The 20,819-nt window shown below is 43.5% G+C and overlaps 2 protein-coding genes across 4 annotated transcripts in view; one reads left to right on the top strand and one right to left on the bottom strand.

Moving 5' to 3' along the window:
• OTOP2 (otopetrin 2) overlaps positions 1–20,819 on the top strand; it is a 57,674-nt gene that overhangs the window by 22,868 nt on the left and 13,987 nt on the right. The gene's annotated exons all lie outside the window — the stretch shown is intronic.
• On the bottom strand, positions 2,209–20,589 carry USH1G (USH1 protein network component sans). 2 transcript variants are annotated; one of them, XM_072990576.2, is made up of 3 exons: positions 19,822–20,589; positions 6,924–8,495; positions 2,209–4,731 (listed from the first exon to the last, which is right to left on the bottom strand). In XM_072990576.2, the coding sequence occupies exons 1-2, from the start codon at positions 19,983–19,985 to the stop codon at positions 7,253–7,255; spliced, it is 1,407 nt and encodes a 468-aa protein (XP_072846677.2). In that variant the 5' UTR covers positions 19,986–20,589; the 3' UTR covers positions 2,209–4,731; positions 6,924–7,252. The 2 variants fall into 2 exon arrangements, with proteins under 2 accessions (XP_072846677.2, XP_020661967.3); XM_020806308.3 differs by having other exon boundaries at positions 6,971–8,495.

Here is a 20,819-nt window from a genome sequence, read left to right as displayed (position 1 = left end):
AAAAGCAAAGATATCATCTTGCCAACAAAAGTCTGAATAGTCAAAGCTATGGTTTTTCCTGTAGTGATGTATGGAAGTGAGAGCTGGACCATAAAGAAAGCAGACCACCAAAGAATTGATGCCTTTGAATTGTGGTGCTGAGGAGGCTCTTGAGAGTCCCCTGGACTGCAAGGAGAACAAACGTATCAATTCTAAAGGAAATCAACCCTGAGTGCTCACTGGAAGGACAGATCCTGAAGCTGAGGCTCCAATACTTTGGCCATCTCATGAGAAGAGAGGACTTCCTGGAAAAGACCTTAATGTTGGGAAAGTGTGAAGGCAAGAGGTGTGAAGGGGACAACAGAGGATGAGATGGTTGGACAGTGTCACCGAAGCAATCAACATGAATCTGACCCTACTCTGGGAGGCAGTGGAAGATAGGAGGGCCTGGGGTGCTCTGATCCATGGGGTCACGAAGAGTCGGACACGACTAAAAGACTAAACGAACGAATCATTATGTGCAATTTTGTAGGAATCTTGTAATTTAAAAAAAAGTTTTGGAAAGTCATGGGAGTTTGGTTAAAACAGGAACTCTGTGTCAAATGGCTGGCTAAGCACTGGAAAGGACAAGCAAGGAGGAGGAGGAGGACCCAGCAGCTGCCTCTGCATCCTTTTAAATCTCTGGACCCTGTCTAAATTTGGGTTTGAGATAGTCATCAGAATTTTGGAGAGGCATTAACTGATCTCTTTGGCTGCACCTATAAATGGCAAGATTCATCACCTCGCCTAGCTCCCATCTTGAAAGGTTATTTGGATCATTGAATGGCAGAGGGAGAAGACCCTGGGGGTCATCTAGTCCATCTCCTTCCTTGGCTGCTGAGCACACACTCAGCCTGCCGCAGGCTAACCTGAGAAATGGAGTCCCAGAGCAAGGATTTGAAACTGGGCTCTCACTTCCCCATGGAAACTCCTTACTGCTGTTATTGTTTTCTGTGGAGTGTGGCTGTTCAACAAACTCCCCCTTGCTCTGTTTAGTGTTATTGTTATAGGAGAGCTGAACGCAGGTGGAGGGAATGTGCTTGCCCTGCCTCTCCATTGTCTAGATCACATGTTAGCCAAAAAGTCTGAAGAAAAGGTTTTGTTCACCTGGAAGGTCTCCAAATAAGTAGGAATGCTGTAAAAAATCCAATTCTTACTCAAATGCAGATTTTAAAAAGTCTTGGTTGTGTCACATTATCTTAGCAATGGTGGCACAGGAGGAGTCAAAAGCACTCCCACGTGGATCTCCTACATCTTAAACTGACTCAGTTGAGTATAGGTGGGAAGACATCCCCAAACGTTCGTTAAGGGATGTTGCCGTCTAGCAGCATTCATAAGGCCACACGTTGCCCACTCCTGCTGCTGTCCAGAAAAACGGTCAGTAGGGATACGAGAGCCTCTTGCTCTGCCCAGTGAGCTGGCCTTTGCTCAGTCAAGTGCAAGCATCTCAGCACATTTACTGAACGTTATAGCAGAGCTACCATCTAAATACAGCAGATGAAGCCTGGTATTGGGAGCACAGAAAAAAATGTCCAAGCTGCAGGAGCAAGCAAGACAGTGGACTTCTGTCTTGGCAGCCGAGTAATGTAAAACTTAGTGGCAGAATCTTGGACTACATATCCAGTGCAGGCTGGGAGATTCTGGGAGCTATGGTCCAAGAATGGAATTTTCCCAAGATCTGGTCAGTGGACATTAATTTGGCCACAGACAAATCCTGCTTTAGTGCAATAAGGCCCTTCTTCTAGCCTGCCCCCCCAATGCAATTTCTGCTTCCAAGTTATAAGTCTACATCAAAGGCAGAGTCAAGAGAGACAGGATACAGTGAGGATTTTCCTTTAAAATGTTATAATCAGGACAATGGTGAGCAATGGAGTGCAAGGGCTCTAATACATAAGCAGCAAACAAACAATGTCCTCTTACACATACATACAAACATGCATACAGTAAATGCATAGCAAGCATCGGCAGAAGGTAGAGATTTTAAATGCATGTACTTTTAATAAACGGAAGCCCAATTCTACATGTTTTTTACTCAGAAAGTCTCACTCCCTGCAGCTGGGCTTCTTGCCAAGTATCTGTGTGTATAAGATAGGGGACGCATTGGAGAAGTGGCTTGGTGCAAGACAAGGAGTGATCGCAGAACGCCTACTCTAGAAACAGCCCACTAAATAAAAGCAGGACGACGGCTGCTAAGATCATGATGTTACTTTAATGGGTAATATAAGTAAAGAGCTTGGTTGCACTGTATTTTGCCACATTCGGAGCAATAGTCTTTTGGATGTAACTCTCTTCTCTTTAGGCACCATTTCCCACCTTTCCCTTATCGCAGACAGTCCACTAAAGGAGGAAGAACAGAACAGCTGCACTGTGTCTTTTGCCTGGTAGCCATAGGTGTTGTCTTGCAGCATCTTTTCCATCTAGCCACTTCTGTCCTTGGTGAGCAACAAGATCAGAAACAATTTCTCCTGATTAGGAGAAAAACAACGAGAGGGACCATTGGGCAAGGCAGCATATTTATTACAGTCGTTGTCTTCACGTGACCCTTTCCCCCAGTGAGATCAGGAAAGTTATGTGGCTCGCTTCTTCCTCCCTACAGAGTGACCCTGTGAAGTAGTCCAGTGGGAAGAAGACTGATTGGTCTGGAGTCACTGAAAGAGTTTCATGACCGAGCGGAGGCTTGAACCTGTATCTTCCAAGCCTCCGTCCCACACTCTAACCCAGTGGTTCCGTACCTTGGGTCCCCAAATGTTCTTGGACTAGCATTCCCAGAAATCCTGGCCAGCACAGCTAGTGGTGAAGGCTTCTGGGGGTTTTAGTCCAAGAACGTCTGGGGACCCAAGTTTTGGAACCATGGCTCTAATCAGCACATACTAGAGATGGGGATATTTGTATTTGTAAACAAATACGAATATTGCCATCCCAGCTGGACCTAATGAGGGTCTGACCCCTGGTATCATCCCGTCCATTCATGCATCCCAGCGCTGTGAAGATCCGGCTCTTCTCGCCCATGCAGCCAGGAGCCCCACTGTCTCCCTGCTCGGCTGGCCACTCAGCAGCTGTGTGGGGAGACTCGTCCTCCTGCCCCCTGCCTAGAGTGGCCAGCCAAGCAGGGAGACAGCAGTGCTCTTGGTGCCATTGGCAGGAAGAGCGGGACCTTCACAACGCTGGGATCCATGAATGGACAGGCCTGTCCCAAGGGCCGGACCCTCGTTAGGTCCAGCTGGGATGGTGGATATTCCTATTCGTTTATGAATATCCCCATCTCTATACATACACATCCATTTCTCAATTTGAAAATTGCAGACATTTTCCTGCCATGGCATACAGATGTTGGGTGGCAACCTGCACTGAAGACATGGGCCTGTCACCAAGCTGTCTAATTCTACACTCAGAACAGCTTGGATAGTGATAAATATGAATAACTTAGAAGTAGGTTATAAGAAGTGTGGACTGATGAAGCCATGCCGTTGTTTGATATAAGAGGTCAGATCAATATAATCATTTACATGACTGAACCAGTGGATACCTGTATGTCAGCGCCCATTACACCTACTGAAAAACTATATGTAGTTCAATATACATTGGCTTTCCAGATACAGTTGTTTTGTTTTGTTTTTGTTATAAGTTGTGCTCACAATTTTTCAGTCTTGTACGGGATTGAGTTTAAGTCCAACACTCCTGATGAACTTCAATAATGGAATTAACTGTTTTGACTGATTCAGGTCCATTCCATGAGAAATCAAGCTGGATAGAGATTCAATATATTTAAAATGAGTACTAAAGGAATATGGACTTTTAGTAGATTGGAAATGAATTCATGTATTTACATATGCAACAGTAACAGAATGAAATGAAAGTGCAATAAATTAGGAGACCTAATAAAAACAGTTAGCTCCAACCAGAATGGAGCTATGGAATCAATTAAACTAAAGCTTTGATTTGGATTTAGTCTTCATGAATGTAGCCCTTGGTCAGCATCCACAAATCTTATGCAGAAGTGAGCAAATGCCATAGGGACTGCACACACATCCACCATTGCGCTTTGGAGGGCCACCCCAACTCCTACTCACCCCCACCCCATCCCCAACATGTTTTTCTTTAACAGGATGTTTTTAAACTGGAAAAACCACCTTATGCTCTCTAGTGTCATTAAAAATAATTAAAGCTTGAAGTAGAAGGACATGGGTGGTGCTGGGCAAAACATGGCACAGTGGTTCCCTGTTCTCCCTAGAAGGCACAATTGGACTTTCTGAGCAACATTTTTTGAGGGGGACTGGGGTGAGCTGGAGGGACCACAAGTGAGGATTGTAGCCCACACTGCACCCAATAAAAGGGTGGGTAGTTTCCATATTTTCCCAGGTGGTCAGCACCTCTTAAAAAGTAAAATAATCTTTACAATGTTGTCTTGAATTTGCATCTAATATTCCCAGACAGACAATTCAGATTAGTTACTTAAATTAGATGTTTTATGTAACGTTCATCTCCCCTCCCCCTAATTCTCTTAGAGTTAGGCTGAAGGGTTAGGGTTCTCTTTAGCACCAGGCTGCAATCCAGCAGATGTGTACAGGTGGGAAAGCAGAAAACAGAAGAGAGACGGCTAGAATGAAGCCCCCTTATTTTGTGTGGCGTTGAGGTTTTCTACTGCAAAGATCTCTGGAAGATATTTTCTGGCAACTTAGCACTGGTTGTTTCTTGCTCCTTAAAAATGGCTATCTGCAATGGGAAAAAAATTGTTAACATAAAATGAATTCAGGTGCTGAGTAGGCACAGAGAAGGGCGACAGAGAAATCACTAACCAAAGCAAAAAAGGACAAAAGCTGTCAAAGTTCTCTACGTATAAGATTACGGTCTTTGCCTCTCTTGCTTTTAATATATAGGTATTTAACCCTTCACAAATAACTTTACAAATAACCATTTCAGGCTGGGAGATATGAAGATGTGGCACTTGGTTTGCAAACATAATTTCAACATTTTGAAAGCTCCCTCACCGTGGTGGTCTTGCCACAGATCTAACTGCTTGGGTGGATGAATGGGAGCGCATTGAAAAGCCCACATGGAAATGTCCTCCATGTTGGTAACCTGGTGATTATTTTAAAGTAAAGGAGCTGCGGCCCTTGAGTCACCATTTGGCTCCAATTTCTGTCGCTCCTGGCAAGGTTGTCCAGGGGTTGGGGGGATGAAAGTCCTTCAGCATCTGGATGGCCACAGGTTCCCCCATTTCTGTTTTAAAACAGCCAACAGAATCAGGGAAGTGTTGGGTAAATGGAGTAGAAAAGGACCAGTACCTCAGTGGTTCTTAACCTTTGTTACTCGGATGCTTTTGAACTGCAACTCCCAGAAACCCCAGTCAGGACAGCTGATGGTGAAGGCTTCTGGGAGTTGCAGTCCAAAACTCCTGAATAACCCAAGGTTAAGAACCAGTGCTCTAAGCAACAGCTAAAGGGAAAAGGGCATATCTGTAACAGAGGGAGGTTCTGTCAACCCTGTGCAGCTGTGTGAAGATGTGCTCGCACTGCAAAATGCTTGCCAATGTTAGTACCTTAAGCACAGCTGTCCAGTCAGCAGCCACTCCTGCCATTTCTCTCAGAGTTACTCACCAATGAGGCTTCTTAATGCCTCCCACATCTCACTGTCCTTGTCTCCAGACAAAAACAATGTCCACGTGGCAGTTGTTTCAAAAATAAAAAGGAGACAGGTAGGATCGAATATTCTTCCCCACCAAAAGAAATAAAACCAAATTGGAAACTTAGTGCATCAGACAGAAAGTCTGACTATAACACGTCTTGCTGATCACCTCAGTTCTTATACACCTGGACTGACACTATATTTCTGTGAGAGACGAAAGTCAATCCTCTCAGCCTCCATTTGCAAACTGAAGCAATAGAGCCCAGACAGTGGCTTTATTATGACTCCCTTTGTGTAATGAATCAAGAAAGAAAAGGGCTACAATGGGAGCAAGAACAGAGAAGAGGGGGGTGGGAAAGGCAGGGGAGTCTAATAGAGGGTCTGCCTTCTGAAGTCTGTTGTTGTTCTTTGTCTGGGCATGACAAAGGGCTCAATCAGACCGGCATTTGACCCTCTGTTCGATGGGCTGCAGGGATGGTTTGGTTTGCTCAATTTTTTAAACAGCAATCAGGCAACCTAATCACTAGAGCAAACCAATCCACCCTCAGGATGCCCATAACCAAACGTTTTTGAGCCCTGGTCAGGGGCTTTAGTGTGGGTAGCTTCGCTGTAGTTTGTACTGTTTCTGGCACATCTGGGAACAGACCAAAATTGAGGTTTGCAACCATCAAAGCTGCCAAGACTCCTTCCACTGTCAATTTCCGGCATCATGAAGCAGCTGAATAAATGAGCCACTTCTGGATATCGGCAAATTGAATACTTTGGGAGTGGGGTAGGGGAAGTGATTTATTTTTCCCTCTGGTAGACCACTACCGATTAATTTAACTAGAATAAATTTATTTTTCTTTGCCTTGTGTGAAGTGCCAGTCAAAACCACAGATGCGGGAAGTTTCTTGATCATCACTACACATAAGGCAAAGATTTTTAAAGAAAATTAATCTAAGTTATGCAGAGCATAAGTGATGGTCCACCACAGACAAAACTTAATAAATTCACTTAAGGGAAGCATTCAGTTTGCCAGTATCCAGAAGTGGCTCACTTACTAAGCTACTTCACGCTACCTGAAATTGACAGTGGAAGAAGCTGGAATAAATAGGGTAGACTGAGGTCCATATGCTGTTTGGATGTGAGGATCAAACTAAGTGGCATGTTATACCTCCACGTGTCCTCAAATGACTCTATTTAGACTGCACCAGTCTACCGAAAAAGGGCCAGTATAGACATGCCCTAAGGCCCATGTTGGTGAATATAAATTAGGACGACACCAAAAATACCCTTACCCAGGTAATAATAAGAATCCAGATCCAAGATTGTTCCAGAACATTACCTCAGGATAGTGAGCATCTCCACTGTTATGCACCCCGCTTGCAGTACTACTGAAACATTTGTATAAATTCCTTTTTGTCAATCAAGTGTTGTCGGCTCAGCTGGCAAGTTCCTGTCATACATAACGCAGAGGCTCTTCTAACATCTTGATCTACTGAGGTACAAGTGCTTATTCTTCAAATACATAACGTGATGTATACATAAGAAGGGCCCTTCTAAGTTAGGCTCATCACGTGTTGAAGACCCATGTGTATCCATGAGTATGAAGCTAGGGCTCTGTTGCTTACAAGTCACTGTCTTCTATGATATTGGGGTTCTCCAAAGTCTGTTTCCTCCTCTGGCAGGCATCCAGGATCTTTTTCCTGGGCCCCAGTGGAATGTTGATGCTTTTCAGATCATTGTCCGAACACAACATAAGAGCTTCCAGATCGATCTTCTCCTTCTTAAGGATAGAGATGAACTCAAACATATGCAAGGATGCCAGGAAGGTCTCCAAGGGGCTGGTTTCAGGTTCAATATCATCATCCAGGCCCAGTTCCATCTCATCCCATGGCAGCTCCTCCACATTCCTCTCCTGCAGGCTGTTGGCACTGCCGATGCTGTCGTTGAGACTTGGCGAGCGCTGCAGGTGGCTGTGAAGTTTAATACCCATTCTATCCATGTTACCCTCCCCCAGCATGGGATCATCCTGACCGATCCCAAAAAGTCCACCGCTGACATAGTTCCTACGGAAAACCATGGTGCCAAGCCCAGGGCGATTGAATAAAGAATCATGACCAGAATCAGTGCTGACTTCAGAATGGGCTGAGTCCATGTGCAAACCTGGATCACTTATGGCACGGGAGACGGTGTCTTCATCAGTCAGAAACATATCGCGAATGTTGCGCCGGGTCCACTCTTTTGGACTAGCATACGTGCCTTGTTTCACAAACATAACATCGTTGCCCAGCTGTAAGCCAGACAGGGACCTCACACTTTTCCTCCCATCCTCATAGATTTTGAAAGTCCCATCCACTTGCTTCTTCTTTTCCAGCTTTTTCTGAATCTTGGTCTTGCCCTTGGCGGTGCCATGAATGGTGGCCTGAGAATATGGCAAGGAAGTCATCATAGACATGTTTTGGAACCTCCTGCTCAAAGTGCTGCTGGAGTAGCTGGAGAAGCTCATGGTGTCCGAGTAGTCAGACATCTCCTTCTTGTACCTCTTCTCCATCCTTTCATGGTGCTTCTTCTGCATCTTCACACAGTCCTTAATGCGCTTTTCTGCATCTTTGAAGGCCTTATCCTTCAACTTGCCCACCAATTTGGGGTTGAGGCTGCTCTGCTTGGCAGCTATGGAATCCAAGTAACGCACACACTCCATGTGGCCCTTCATGGCTGCCATGTCCAGTGGTGTATGGTAGTCATTATCCAGACACCAAATATTGGCCCCAAAAGACACCAGGAAGGACAAACAATTCAGATGGCCATTGGCTGCTGCCAGATGGAGAGGCGTGTTCCCCCAGATATCACATTTGTCTGGGTCACCCCTAAAATAATATAGGAGACAGCAATTAGTTCTCAAGGAGACATGTACATAGCTGTTCATAAGGACTTGCAGAAAAGCATAAACAATCAAATTGTATGTTTTTATTCTCTTATTTTACTCATGTGTCTGCTATTACTTGTCAATTATCTTGGGAAGGAAGACAGATGAGCCCACAAAATCATAACTGTAAACCTTACACACAAAAAAATACTTCGTATCCGTCTATATCCTTATCCAGTTACAAAGCATTTAGTTATCTTTAGCCCTGTGAGATTTTCTGTTTATGCAAAACTTGCTATTGTGGGCTTCCCTTTTCCTTAGACATATCCCAATAATCTGATTGCCCAATAATCTGATTCATCTCCCAATAATCTGATTGCCACCTTTTGCCTTTGTTCACATGTTTTATCATTTAACCGTAACTATTTCAAGACTGCTTCCTCCATGACATAAACTGCAATAAAGAAACAATTATGGGAAAGCTTCTTGAGAATGTCAAAAAGAAGATATTCGTTACAGGTAGGGATGTTGCAAGAGAGAGGGCTTCTAACACTACCAACCAAAGGACATATTGGAATTAATCCTTCTTTCCTCCTTAATAGATTATTTTGGAAACAAAAAAGGCTGAAGAAGTGGTGGGAGAACAGAGGCAGCTTAGGAATGGAAAGCCACATTGTCTGTAACTCTGGTAAAATATCCTTTTTGAGATACAGCAACTGCACAGTGTGAATCTCTTTCTGAAGCACAGATATTTGATGCATGCTCTGTTTGGCCTTCTTGAACTTTTTTTGTAAAGACACTTAGGTGAACAGAGTGAATCCTTGCTTCTCAGATTCACTGGAGACACTGCACAAACGATGAAAGCCAGTGTGGCGTAGTGGATATAGAGTGACAGACTGTATAACTCAAATCTCTGCTGGATTATGGAAATTTACTGGGAGGGGTGGCAGTAGTGAACTATAACTTGATCACCTCAGAAGTGACTTGAATGCACGTAACACATTGCAGAAACAAGTATGAACATCCTATTCACCACCATTCTCAGATTTCATCAGATTTAAGATTTAGAAGGGGGAGATGTAATACCTAATTTTGTTACCTAATAACTCATATTAAGAAGACTCTAGTTTTACTTGGGAATGGGAGTGAAAATTATGCCTCCTTCTTCCACACTCCGTCTCATCCCACTTCCTACAGCTGTTTCCACCAATGTCACTGCCTCAACAGTCCAGTTTTTCTCTGGTAGGGCGCAAACAGTGGAATGATACTTGGTGCTTTCCTAGATGCTATCACAGCCTGGAAAAGCCAGCAGAATATACTGAAAGCTATGGTACAAAAGAGTAACTTTTTCAAAGGTCTGGTCACTCGGGCTGGTGCTTATAATCAAATCTAGCCTAATAAGTGAATTATCTGACTTACCTCTGCAAAAATGAGACTCAACATACAGTTTTTAATTATTTTATATCATGTCTTTCATGCTCAAGGAAGCGTACCTATTTCTCCCCTCATCTTGCTTATATTCTCCCTGGGAGGAAAAGTTGTCAGCTGCTTTGAATTTCATGGGCTGAGGCAGGAGACGGCCTTTTAAATAATAACATTGAAAACCTCATGACTTCTCAGGCGTTTCCCAATCTTAGTAAGGTTCTCGGAGAGCTGAGCCATGACTTCTCACCGTTTGGCAGCTAGCCTTGATGGCTCATAAAACTCAGTGACATTTTCCACATCCAGAAGAAGAAGAAAAAATGAAGTGGGCAAAAAAGTGACAGGGGACGAGGGACAACGTGAAATTGTCTGGCAGCAAAGCATCAGAGCAGGTTCCTGCTTGCTTTGTGCCTTAGGTGAGTTAGCTGGCCGCAGACTCCTTTGGACTCTCAGGTTCACCCATCCTCATCCCTTCACCTTGATATTGGCCTATCAGTAGTGGGGAGTTCAGGGGAAATATCAATATTTCATGAATTGCAAGAGGGGAATAAATTATTGATGGCCTTTGGTTAAAGAGCCAGGGAAGCTGTGCGCAGAGCACCGGTGCTTGCTCTGGGAGCAGAGCGTATGTGAGGTCTTGTTTATGTCTTACTGAATGAACCCATGTGCATTCGAATTGGTTGCGGAGGCCTATGTGAAAAGGGACATGGTGGCGCTATGGGCTAAACCGCAGAAGCCTGTGCTGCAGGGTCAGAAGACCAAGCAGTCGTAAGATCGAATCCACGTGACAGAGTGTGCGCCCATCGCTTGTTCCAGCTCCCGCCAACCTAGCAGTTCGAAAGCATGCAAATGCAAGTAGATAAATAGGGACCACCTCGGTGGGAAAGTAACGGCGTTCCGTGTCTAAGTCGCACTGGCCATGTGACCACAGAAGATTGTCTTCGGACAAAACGCTAGCTCTATGGCTTGGAAACGGGGAGGAGCACCGCCCCCTAGAGTCGGACACGACTGGACAAAAATTGTCAAGGGGAACCTTTACCTTTACCTATGTGAAAAGGGAGGACAAAATCAAAGGATACTACCTTCCGTCTCCCCTCTCTCACAGCAAGCCATTGTTATTTTACACCACAAAGCAGCCTCAGAGCCTCATTGTGTGGAATTCGTGCTTAAGCAAGACCCAGGGAATAAGGAAGTCAGAAATGTCCACAAATTGTTTCCTCCCTGCCAAAGAAGGGTATCTTGACACCTTTGAGACACCCTGTGCTCCTGCATGAGCACAGTAAAAAGACTAGACTCATTTCCCTATCAGCAGCATTAGAAAAAAGGGCTGTATTTTGTAGAAAACCATTGAACTCTGCACGGAAACCTTTGCATCTTATATTAAAACCTTGCATTTTGAGCAAAATTCCAAGACAAAACGAGTCTTTTGAGCAAAATTTGTTTTGGAGCAAAAATGCTTTTCCAAACTTTTGACAACAAAATCCCAAAATGTGAAAAATGCACAAAAATCCTTTCTATCCTATCCAGTGGGGAGAAAACTCATGAATGTTTTGGTTTGTACTGTGAAAATGAAATAAGCAAAGATTCGTGTCTCTAGCGGGGAAATTGAGAAAAATATTGTTCTTCCACTAGGCAACTTCTTCCTGTGGACTCTTCTTATGTTACATCAGGTTCAATGTGAATTCAGTGGGTTGCTACTACAGTCATCACTGCTGGACTCTTCTTTTAGAGGGTGTCTGTTTGTTTCTTCTCCAACCTGGGCTGCTCCGAGGAAATCTGCATGAATCGATGGGAAACAAACTCCTCTACCCATCTGTGGTGGTCCCAGTCAAGATGGGGGCCCCACATGCATGATTATAAGTTTAAAAAATGGGACAGACACTCAATTGTACACAACATATTTAATTTGGGTGTTCCTTGTCACTGCAAAAAGACATCATGTCTGGGGCTGTTTTGTTGCCAAGAAACAGATCAGGGTACTTTTCATTTGGTCTCATAGTATATGATTCCTATATCCTGCCTCCTCTGCCCCCCTACACTAGCTGGTGGTATAATGCATGCCGTGCTGAGCACAACTGCTTTGAGAGGCCAAAAACAGCCCAAGGTAGCCCTGTGTGAGAGAGAGTGGAAGAAAATGAGACTTGTCAGGAAATGTCCCTCTCTCTTGATCGATACCAGAAACTTATTTCTAGCAAAGATCTGGTCAACCCATATAATAACATGGGTTACACAAAAAGCACAATTATATGCAATTATTAAATTGCAAAACAAACTGAAGAAGGTAGTCAGCAAACAGCAGGAAACAATGGGGAAAATCCCTTTGCAACAGGTAGGACTCTGGGGAAGGTAGAGTTATAGCAGTTTCCAGTCAACAAGAATACCAGGTCCACTAACATGCAATAATAATGTTAATGGGCCCTAATGCTTGCCCAATGCTTTTAGGTATTGTGGTGTTTCCTCACTTCAAAGCACTTTATGTTGCTGAGTCATCAGTATTAGTGCTTTTAAGTGTTACTGTTGCTTTTCTTAAAATGTTTTATACTGTAGATAAACCTGCAAGCTGCCTATGAATCACACATTATCATATCACAGCGATACTCACCCCTTCTGTTTGTTACCATGGATAGTGCTGTAAAACTATAAATTAGGCCCTGATTGTTTCCATACATAGTATTTGAATCATCACAGTTATTTAAGATTGCCTCCCTCTTTATTTGGCTGGGTTCCCAAGTTTTAATAATACGTAACAGATAAAAATGTACGGTAACAGATGAGGCTTTTCCCAAGTTAGTGGTACCGTCATGAGGAGGAGATAAGGGAACCTTTTGAAGTTCTGTTGTGTTGTGTTGCTCTTACAGGAACAGGGCCACTAAGCTATCCAAAGGTGGTCCCTTGCAATGCTTTTTTTAGGAGATGGGTTAAGACCACCATCTTTAGGAAGTTATCTGAAAGAACGGGGGAAAGGCCATGTTAGATCAGACCAATAACCCATCAAGTCCCACATGTTTTGTCCTCTATTTCCAGTGGTCTTGGAAGTCCACCTCTGGGACACCCACAAGCCAGACAAAAGTATAAATGTACCTTTCCACTCACGTTCCTTTGTAAGGTGTATTGGGTAGTATTACGGTCTATGACGTTGAAGTAGGACATAGCCATCCTGACTAGAAGCTGTTGATGGTCTTGACTTCCATGAATTTATCTAATCTTTTTTTCAAAGCCATCCAAGCTGGCAGCTATCATTATATCTTGTGGTTGCAAATTCCATCATGAGCCCATATACTATATGAAGGTTTACTTTGTACTTGGTTTCCCACTGCTGAATGACAAGGGGTTTTAGCATTACAAAGAAAATCTGCCCAGAGACATTTGGGTAGTGTGGGCGGCATATAAGTTAAATAAATAAATAACAGGCAAATGTTTCCCCATTACATAAGGTATCATCCTACATTAGTATCATAGTGTTAGCAAGACAGTGGTCTGTCTTTAACATATATTAATCCATTCTTTGGATAACTATGAATGACTAACATTCCATGATTATCTTTTTTTCCCCTCCTGAACTTCCTTCCCAGCACAATGACATTCATCATCAGAGAGCAGAAGGAAACATAATCAGCTAGTATTTGCAAACCTGATTATTTCTCTGATGAAAGTACCACTCAGAAATTGCTAGGAGAGGAAGACTTAGCAACATCCTAGCCTACAGCAATTTTGTGGCATTATTAACCAGTAATCTAATCAGCACCTTCCTTTTAGCATATTTATAACCCTCACTATCATCAAGATACAGCAATTCACACATTTTGTCTAGTAATCTACTAATGCTCTTACCTCAGACCAAATGACTGATGTGCTTCCTGAGGATCTGTACAAGTGATAACTATTACATACCATATGCATTAAATCTGAAAAGTCTAGATTATTACCAAGTGTAGCCTGACAGGAATATCATCACAGGCCTGGCTCTGATCTAAATCTTCAGGTCCACTGTCTGCTTTTGTAAAATATTAATATGTTTGGGCTGAATTAAACGAACAGAACTCATTAAAGTAAGTCTTAACAGCCTAAATGCTCAAGGATATGCATACATTTCCTTCAATGAAGGATATAAATTCAGTAGTTACGTGAGGGCCATGGTGGAGAAGACAAGGAAGATCACACAAACAAGATGTGTATGGAAAAATAGAGGAAGCAAGGTGTGAGAGGGAAAGAAAACTGATGTGGGAAAAGAGATGCCTCTTAGATTGGGCCTCCAAGAAAAGGAGAAGGGAGAAATTAGTGGGCTTCCAGAAGTGGGTATAGTTTAGGAAACACAAGCAACCATGCCCAAGGGCAGCAGAATGCAAGCGAAGCTAGACAAAATCTGTCCATTGCGCAAATATTCACCCTTCCCTAGGCCATACTTCTATATTGTAACCATTTAAGGTAGGTAGTGCTAGTACTCAGTGGTAGTTGCCTAGGGCACCTCACATGAAGGATACAAAAGACATTGCAAAAGTATATACATAGGCAGTTCTTAATGGGAGCAGGGTGATGGGTCCCCTTCCCTTGAAATGTTGTGGTGATTTGCCTCCCCTGTTTCATCAATGAGCCATAACTGGCACATATCCTGTACTGTATGTGTTCTTTTCCCTTGCATTCTACGGACATGAGATTTCCATTTTAAAGACCGGGAACTGAGACTGAGAGATTTAATTCTCCAAGGCTGCCAGGTGATATCCTGGTAGAGTCAGTTCCTTGAAAACGGATCTTCGTGGGTTGTGTTAACACTATAGCTGCTAAATCACACTTCACATTTGTCCTACCCTTATATAAAACGCTTATGGTAACAGAAACAATTTTTGTTGCATGCTGCTGTTTCCAGGCCCTTGGTGTTATAGAACAACATGCACCTGTGCGATTCTCACTTGACACTGTAGAAAGATACACTCAGGTAAACACAAAAGCTATATGCAAGTTGGATAAGTGCCATGTCTTGTGCATGCCTTTAGCTTTGCTCACTGCAGATATACAACATCTTCCTTATACATCCCTTTTCTAGGTATGACAGAGTCTCCTTAAACGCTGCTTAGATCGGATTCATCTTTACCTGGGGCACAGATTTAGTATGTACCCTTTTTCTCACAGGGTTCTGCGGCTTCCTAGAACAGGCAGCTGCAGAAATTCAAGTTCTAAGCTGGAAGTATTAGTAAAGCCAGGGCCTAAGCCATCCCGCAACCTGAACTCCAATCCCGTGTTTCCATGTTCCCCATCCTGGTGCCCTCCAGATGTGTTGGACTACAACTCCTAGAATTCCCCAGCCAGTATGTTGCATTGTTCTGGCTGCATTCCTTTAGACCTCCACGGAATCACAACCCTTTAAAATAAGGCAGTCTCTTCCACTTACTCAGGAATAAAATAAGAATAGTAAAACCACTCTTTTATATCAGACTCCTGTTTCCAAAACAGCATCCGGCCACTTTGTCAGAAGGTGACTTCTCATCCACCTGCTCTCACGAAGCTGCTTGTTGTTGATCCCAACTAATCGTAAGCTGGCCTGCCTCCCAATGTGGGCACCTCCACTCAAAGAGGATGTCAAAAATGTACACTGAGGAATGATTGTCTCTTGGAGCCTGCGGCATCCAGTGCCAGCTAGCCTCCCAGCCATCACATTAACTGTGTTCTTTTCCCTAATTAGAGCATAGCCAGAAGGATGAAAGAGCCCTTTTATCTGAGTAATGAACAGGGCAGATCGACACCACATCCTTCTTTCTTCCTGGCAACTGGGCCTTCACCCACTGCCTGGGCTGGAGGAGAGACACACATGGTATTTATGCTGAAGGACACATAGACACACAACATTATTGCCCACCTGCAGGTTGAAAATTTAAATGTGGGCAGTGGATACTGAGCTTTCAAAGGGAGAACATTGAGGCCTGTGTTCAAAGGCACATAGCAGAATTTGATCCACTTGCATAATCACATAAGGGCCATTGCATAAGTATTCCCCTCCTCTGGGCAGGCTCTCCTTCTCCCGCTCACCCAGTCTCATACTGGTTGCAAAATGGGCAACACAACCCATTATGAGAAGAGAAGTCTGGAAGAGGCAAAAAAAAAAACCCCACCAAACACTTCTGTTTTTTTTTCTTCCGTATGCAGCTTTTCTATGACTGGATTTTGCCACAATATCTAAAGTATAGACAGTGAGAGAAGCCATCTTCTTAGAAGGGTCTGGAGAAGTCCAGAGTTGCGCCCTTGCCATTTGTGATCAGGTGGCACAACCAGCAATGCCTATCCAGCTACCTAATCCTGGAAAAGAACGAAAGAAGCCTTTCATTCTACAGAAAACCTGCAGGAGTTGTTTAGAAATGCTAAAAGTAGTTGTCCTGCAAGGAGTCCAAATGACCTCAGCCCAGTGTTCTCTACATAAAAGGTGGCCATTTATACATTGCCAGAGAGAGAGAGAGAGAGATAGAGAGAGAGAACACACTGATCAGCATCAAAGCAGCATATGATAATATATGTATTTATATTTTCAGATTTAGAAATAATCACTCTTGTTCTAGTGGAAAGACTGTATTTATGATGTAGATGAGAGGTGTGGGCCACAGCCAAGTTTGTGACCCTGAGAACACAGGAAGCTCCAACTCTACCAAGATGCAAGTACTGATTGATAATACAACTAATAATAGGAGAATCACACCAGGAAACAAAATCTTCCTTTAAAGTAAGATACTTTGAGTCTTATTTGGCTCAAAAACAGGTTTTTGAAAGAACTAGGAATGGATTTCCACGCTCAGTCATTTTCCTTTATAGGATGATGTGCCCTGCCAGAGATCTGTATGGGTTGGTCTCTGAACACCATTCTCTGAAAAATTTCAAGAGAGTCTCTGACTGGGCACCCTTATGTGCCTGTTTAGGTGTTACTTGATGATCAACACCAAGCATCCTGCCTGACCTTCTTGTTATTCTTCATCCTCAATCTGGACTTGAACTGGAAAACCCTTCAAACAGAGGGTAGTTCTCTATAAAATGGGGCACATGGCCACCTTATTTACAACAGTGTTGGCTCTGTGCTCATTTCCCTTTCATCAGTATGAAGAAGCCTTGTGTACTAATACAGTGGCTGAAATCTAGCAGTGTCACTTGCGCCAGGTAAGGCTGATGGTCTCTTCAGCTGCAGCAATGTTTTTGGAAATAAACATTTCCCATTCCTCCTCCAAAAGTCCCAAGGTTCCCATGAAATCTCTTTCATCAGCAGGAAATTGACAAGGGACAAAGTCTTTAATGACTGAAAATTGCCACTGCTGAATGATTTTACTGGCATCAGCATTGATTTTTGTCCCCAATGAAAGGAATTCCAATGGAGCCTCAGAACCTTTGGGGTGGTGGGATTGGAAATGTATAATTAAAAAAAACTGCAGCTGGTGATGTCAAAAGCCTTATTTATTTATTTATTTATTTATTGGACTTATATACCGCCCCTTAGCGCTACAAGCACTCTCCGGGCGGTTTACAATTTTAATTATAAAGGCTACACATTGCCCCCTCAGCAAGCTGGGTACTCATTTTACCGACCTCGGAAGGATGGAAGGCTGAGTCAACCTTGAGCCGGCTACCTGGGATTTGAACCCCAGGTTGTGAGCACAGTTTTAGCTGCAGTACGGCGTTTTAACCACTGCGCCACGAGGCTCTTATGCCTTATGTGGCATAAAGCTATACAACAGGATTTCAGCTAATAAGTTCTATTGCTATTAATGGTGCAGGGAAACAGATAACATAAGGTGTCCCGCTAACACTGAGCTTCAGTCAATTTCCATCTCTTACACAGCAAATCCTCATCCTTTCATCCTCCTTGTTAATTATGTGCTCTGCTTTTAATTAGACAACAGAGTGTATGCCTTTTCTCTCTAATAAACTGTCGCTAAGGATGAAGGCACCTTTTACAGCCTGAGCTCTATCTGTCTTTTTGCTAATAACATTCATCACCAAAAGGGCATGAGCGTTTCTCTGTGCTATACCCTCCAACTGACAGCAAGCACATATTTTTTGCAGTTCATTAAACACTTGCTGAGCGGCAAGGAAGACTCTCTGCTGGGACCATCTATTCCCAGTTGAAAGTATCAGAGGGGCATTTTCTGCAAGGATTTGTTATGGTAAAATTATTTCCACACCCGATGAGCTTCCCCTGAACTGAAAGGTTATTTGGAAGTAGCTTGTAAGTAGGGGAAGTTGTGAATAAGAAGCAAGATATGAAACAGCCAAAAAGAAAAGAATAGGAACAATTTGCCCAGATGAGAGTTATGACCGATGTTGTGATAGGTTATGTGCAGTTTACTTGATAGCGAATTTTTCATCATCTTGGAACTGCAGAGCTGGAAAGGGACCCTATGGATCATTGAGTCCAGCTCCTGTCAAAGAAGCACATCGGAGGAATCAAACTCCCAACCTCTGGCTCTGCAGCCAGATATCTAGACCACTGAGCAGTTCCTTGGAGCTGAATATGGCTTGCAATCATGCTGAACAAGAAGGGGGCATAGTTTGTATGACAGTAGGAAGCTATCCATACTTGATACTAAAAATGAGAAGCATAACATGTAAAAATGTGTGTAGGTTGAATCATAGATATCAAGAAGCTTCAATGTAGGGCCAAGCATTGGTTCCCAGATCATGTGTCCTTTACTTAGCTACGTCTGCTGCATTAGTGAAACTAGTTTTCTAAAACAACTTCTGAGAGATGCCTGTCTTTCCTTACTAACAATCTCTAGACCTTGTGTTGCTGTTGTACTTCAGAAAGGAGAGTGGCTTCAATATATAACTTCATAGGTTTCAGCAGAGCCCAAACTATTTCTGCAGACTGACTGCATATATCGTCAGACAAGTCTCTGTCTCTCAATCTTGGATCCTCTTTAAAGGGGTTATAACAGCAGTCCTGTTTCACAAAGTTGTTCTGGCAGTGGCTGAAATGAAGACTTCTAGTTATTCGTGCACAGTCGATCTACTTCCATGATCATAAAGAAAGGAAGTCTTAACCCAAGAGAAACAAACCCTCAATCTCAGCCAGTTATGCTCCTGCAAAATGCTTGGTTTTTTCCTTTTGTAACATTCAGACTTTGGGAGGCAGAGACCCTGTACACGAAGCAGAGGAATCCAGGTAACAAATCCAATTATTGGTTACCTTGTCTTCCTCTCATAGATCTTCTCCTTCTGTAATTAACATTATCAGGGGTTGTGGTATAATAACCATATAAATTCAAGCAGCGTTTTTGACAGACCTTTTCAGCATATTAGCTTAGTGGATTCATCTAAATTCCTCTTCAAACATCAAAGCTGGGGGGAAAGCTGCATTTTTTTTTCAGGAGACAATAGTGGGACAAAGGAAATATTGCCTGTGGCAATACAACACCTCTCTGAACCCTTCCCCTTTGAAACTATTGCCACACTCTATCCATATATAAACAACAAAGGGTTAACAACTACAAAGACCAAAAGATAGAAGATTAGCATTCATTTTAGCAAATACTTGACTGACACAGTGTCAGGGTTTCCCATTCTAGGATCACACAGGCATGGTTACCACACACAAACACACAAGCTGATAAAAGGTAGGATGCTCTCTTGACTATCTTTCCATATGAGACCTGCACAAAACTGAAGCTTTGTGTTTCTGAACATGTGAAAGGCAGCCTTCATCAGTAAGTTCAGAAATGCATAGGTTTATAGAAAACAAACACAATTGTCCCCCCCCCCGTGTATGAGAAAACTAGTCCACCCAGCTTTGAATTCTGTCTTTATAAAGGCTATAATATATCTTTAGTGCCTTCCCTGCTTGTCAGTGACTTGTCAAGCAGAAAGAAATGCGAGGAGCTTCACTGAAGCCTGAACTCAAGCAAAACATACTTGGGGGAAAACTCAGGCGGACTTACCCTCGGCTAACTATTAGCCTCAATGCGTCCAGGTTGCCATGGTAGGCAGCCCATAGGGTCGGGGTCATGCCATCCTCATCGGGGGAGTTCAGTTCCTTCTTGGTGGCTTCTTTTAGCAAATCCAGATAGCCATCCCTGGCCGCCCTGTGGTAGTGGTCATTCATGCTGCAGCCTTAGTCCCTGGCCATTTCATTAGGAAGGAAGAGAGGGGACAGTAGAGGACTAGAAAACGAAGAAGAATGAGAGGGACCTAGGAAAGCAGCTGCCCCAAAGAGAGAGGGAGGCAGCTTTGTTACTAGGACACTTGAGAATCCCTGACCAGGGAGGGGAGGAACTCCTCATATTGAATGCATGAGAGGATCTTCTGTGGATTCCCCTGGGTCCTAAGAGTTCTTGTTTTTCCCCTGGCATATTACCTCAGCAAACCCCTTGCAGAGGGATCTGCTAGCTCTATTCTCTCTTCCTTAGCAGTGAAAAGCGATGAGGAACTTGGTTGAGCTGTTATCTCACAGCAAAATATTCTTCTGGAAAATGTAAACCTTTTGCTGACCAGCTCTTGAAAGAGATTCCCACACACCCCCTTTCTGGATAAAATTTTCCATGAGAACTTTTTGAAGATACAGATGTGATCTGACTGTATTGGAGAGTGCTCTCCCAGAAACAACTGGGTGAAGCCTTCCCCCCCCCCCCCGCTTGGACTTCAAGCCACTAGTAGATATTAGGACAGGGATGAGTTACATGCAGCCCTCCAGATGTTGCACTGCCACACCCATGATGTGTCGCCATTGGTTGTGTCAGCTAGAACTGATACCAGCTGAAGTCCCACAGCATCTGTAGGGCATTTTACCCACCCCTGAACTAGGGAGTGAGATTGGCACTGTTTCCCAGGCCTGCTTCATACCTCTTTCTAAGACAGCATGTGCTGTCAGCATGGAGAAGGGACATGTAAATCTAAGTACATGAGCTCCCTGCATTCAGTGCATCTTCAGCTGGTGGGG

The sequence above is a fragment of the Pogona vitticeps genome, chromosome 2 (assembly GCF_051106095.1).
Source record: "Pogona vitticeps strain Pit_001003342236 chromosome 2, PviZW2.1, whole genome shotgun sequence".
NCBI classification, from domain to species: Eukaryota; Metazoa; Chordata; class Lepidosauria; order Squamata; family Agamidae; genus Pogona; species Pogona vitticeps.
The sequence above is the reverse complement of the archived record's forward strand: the minus strand, read 5'-3'. Positions and strand labels throughout refer to the sequence as shown.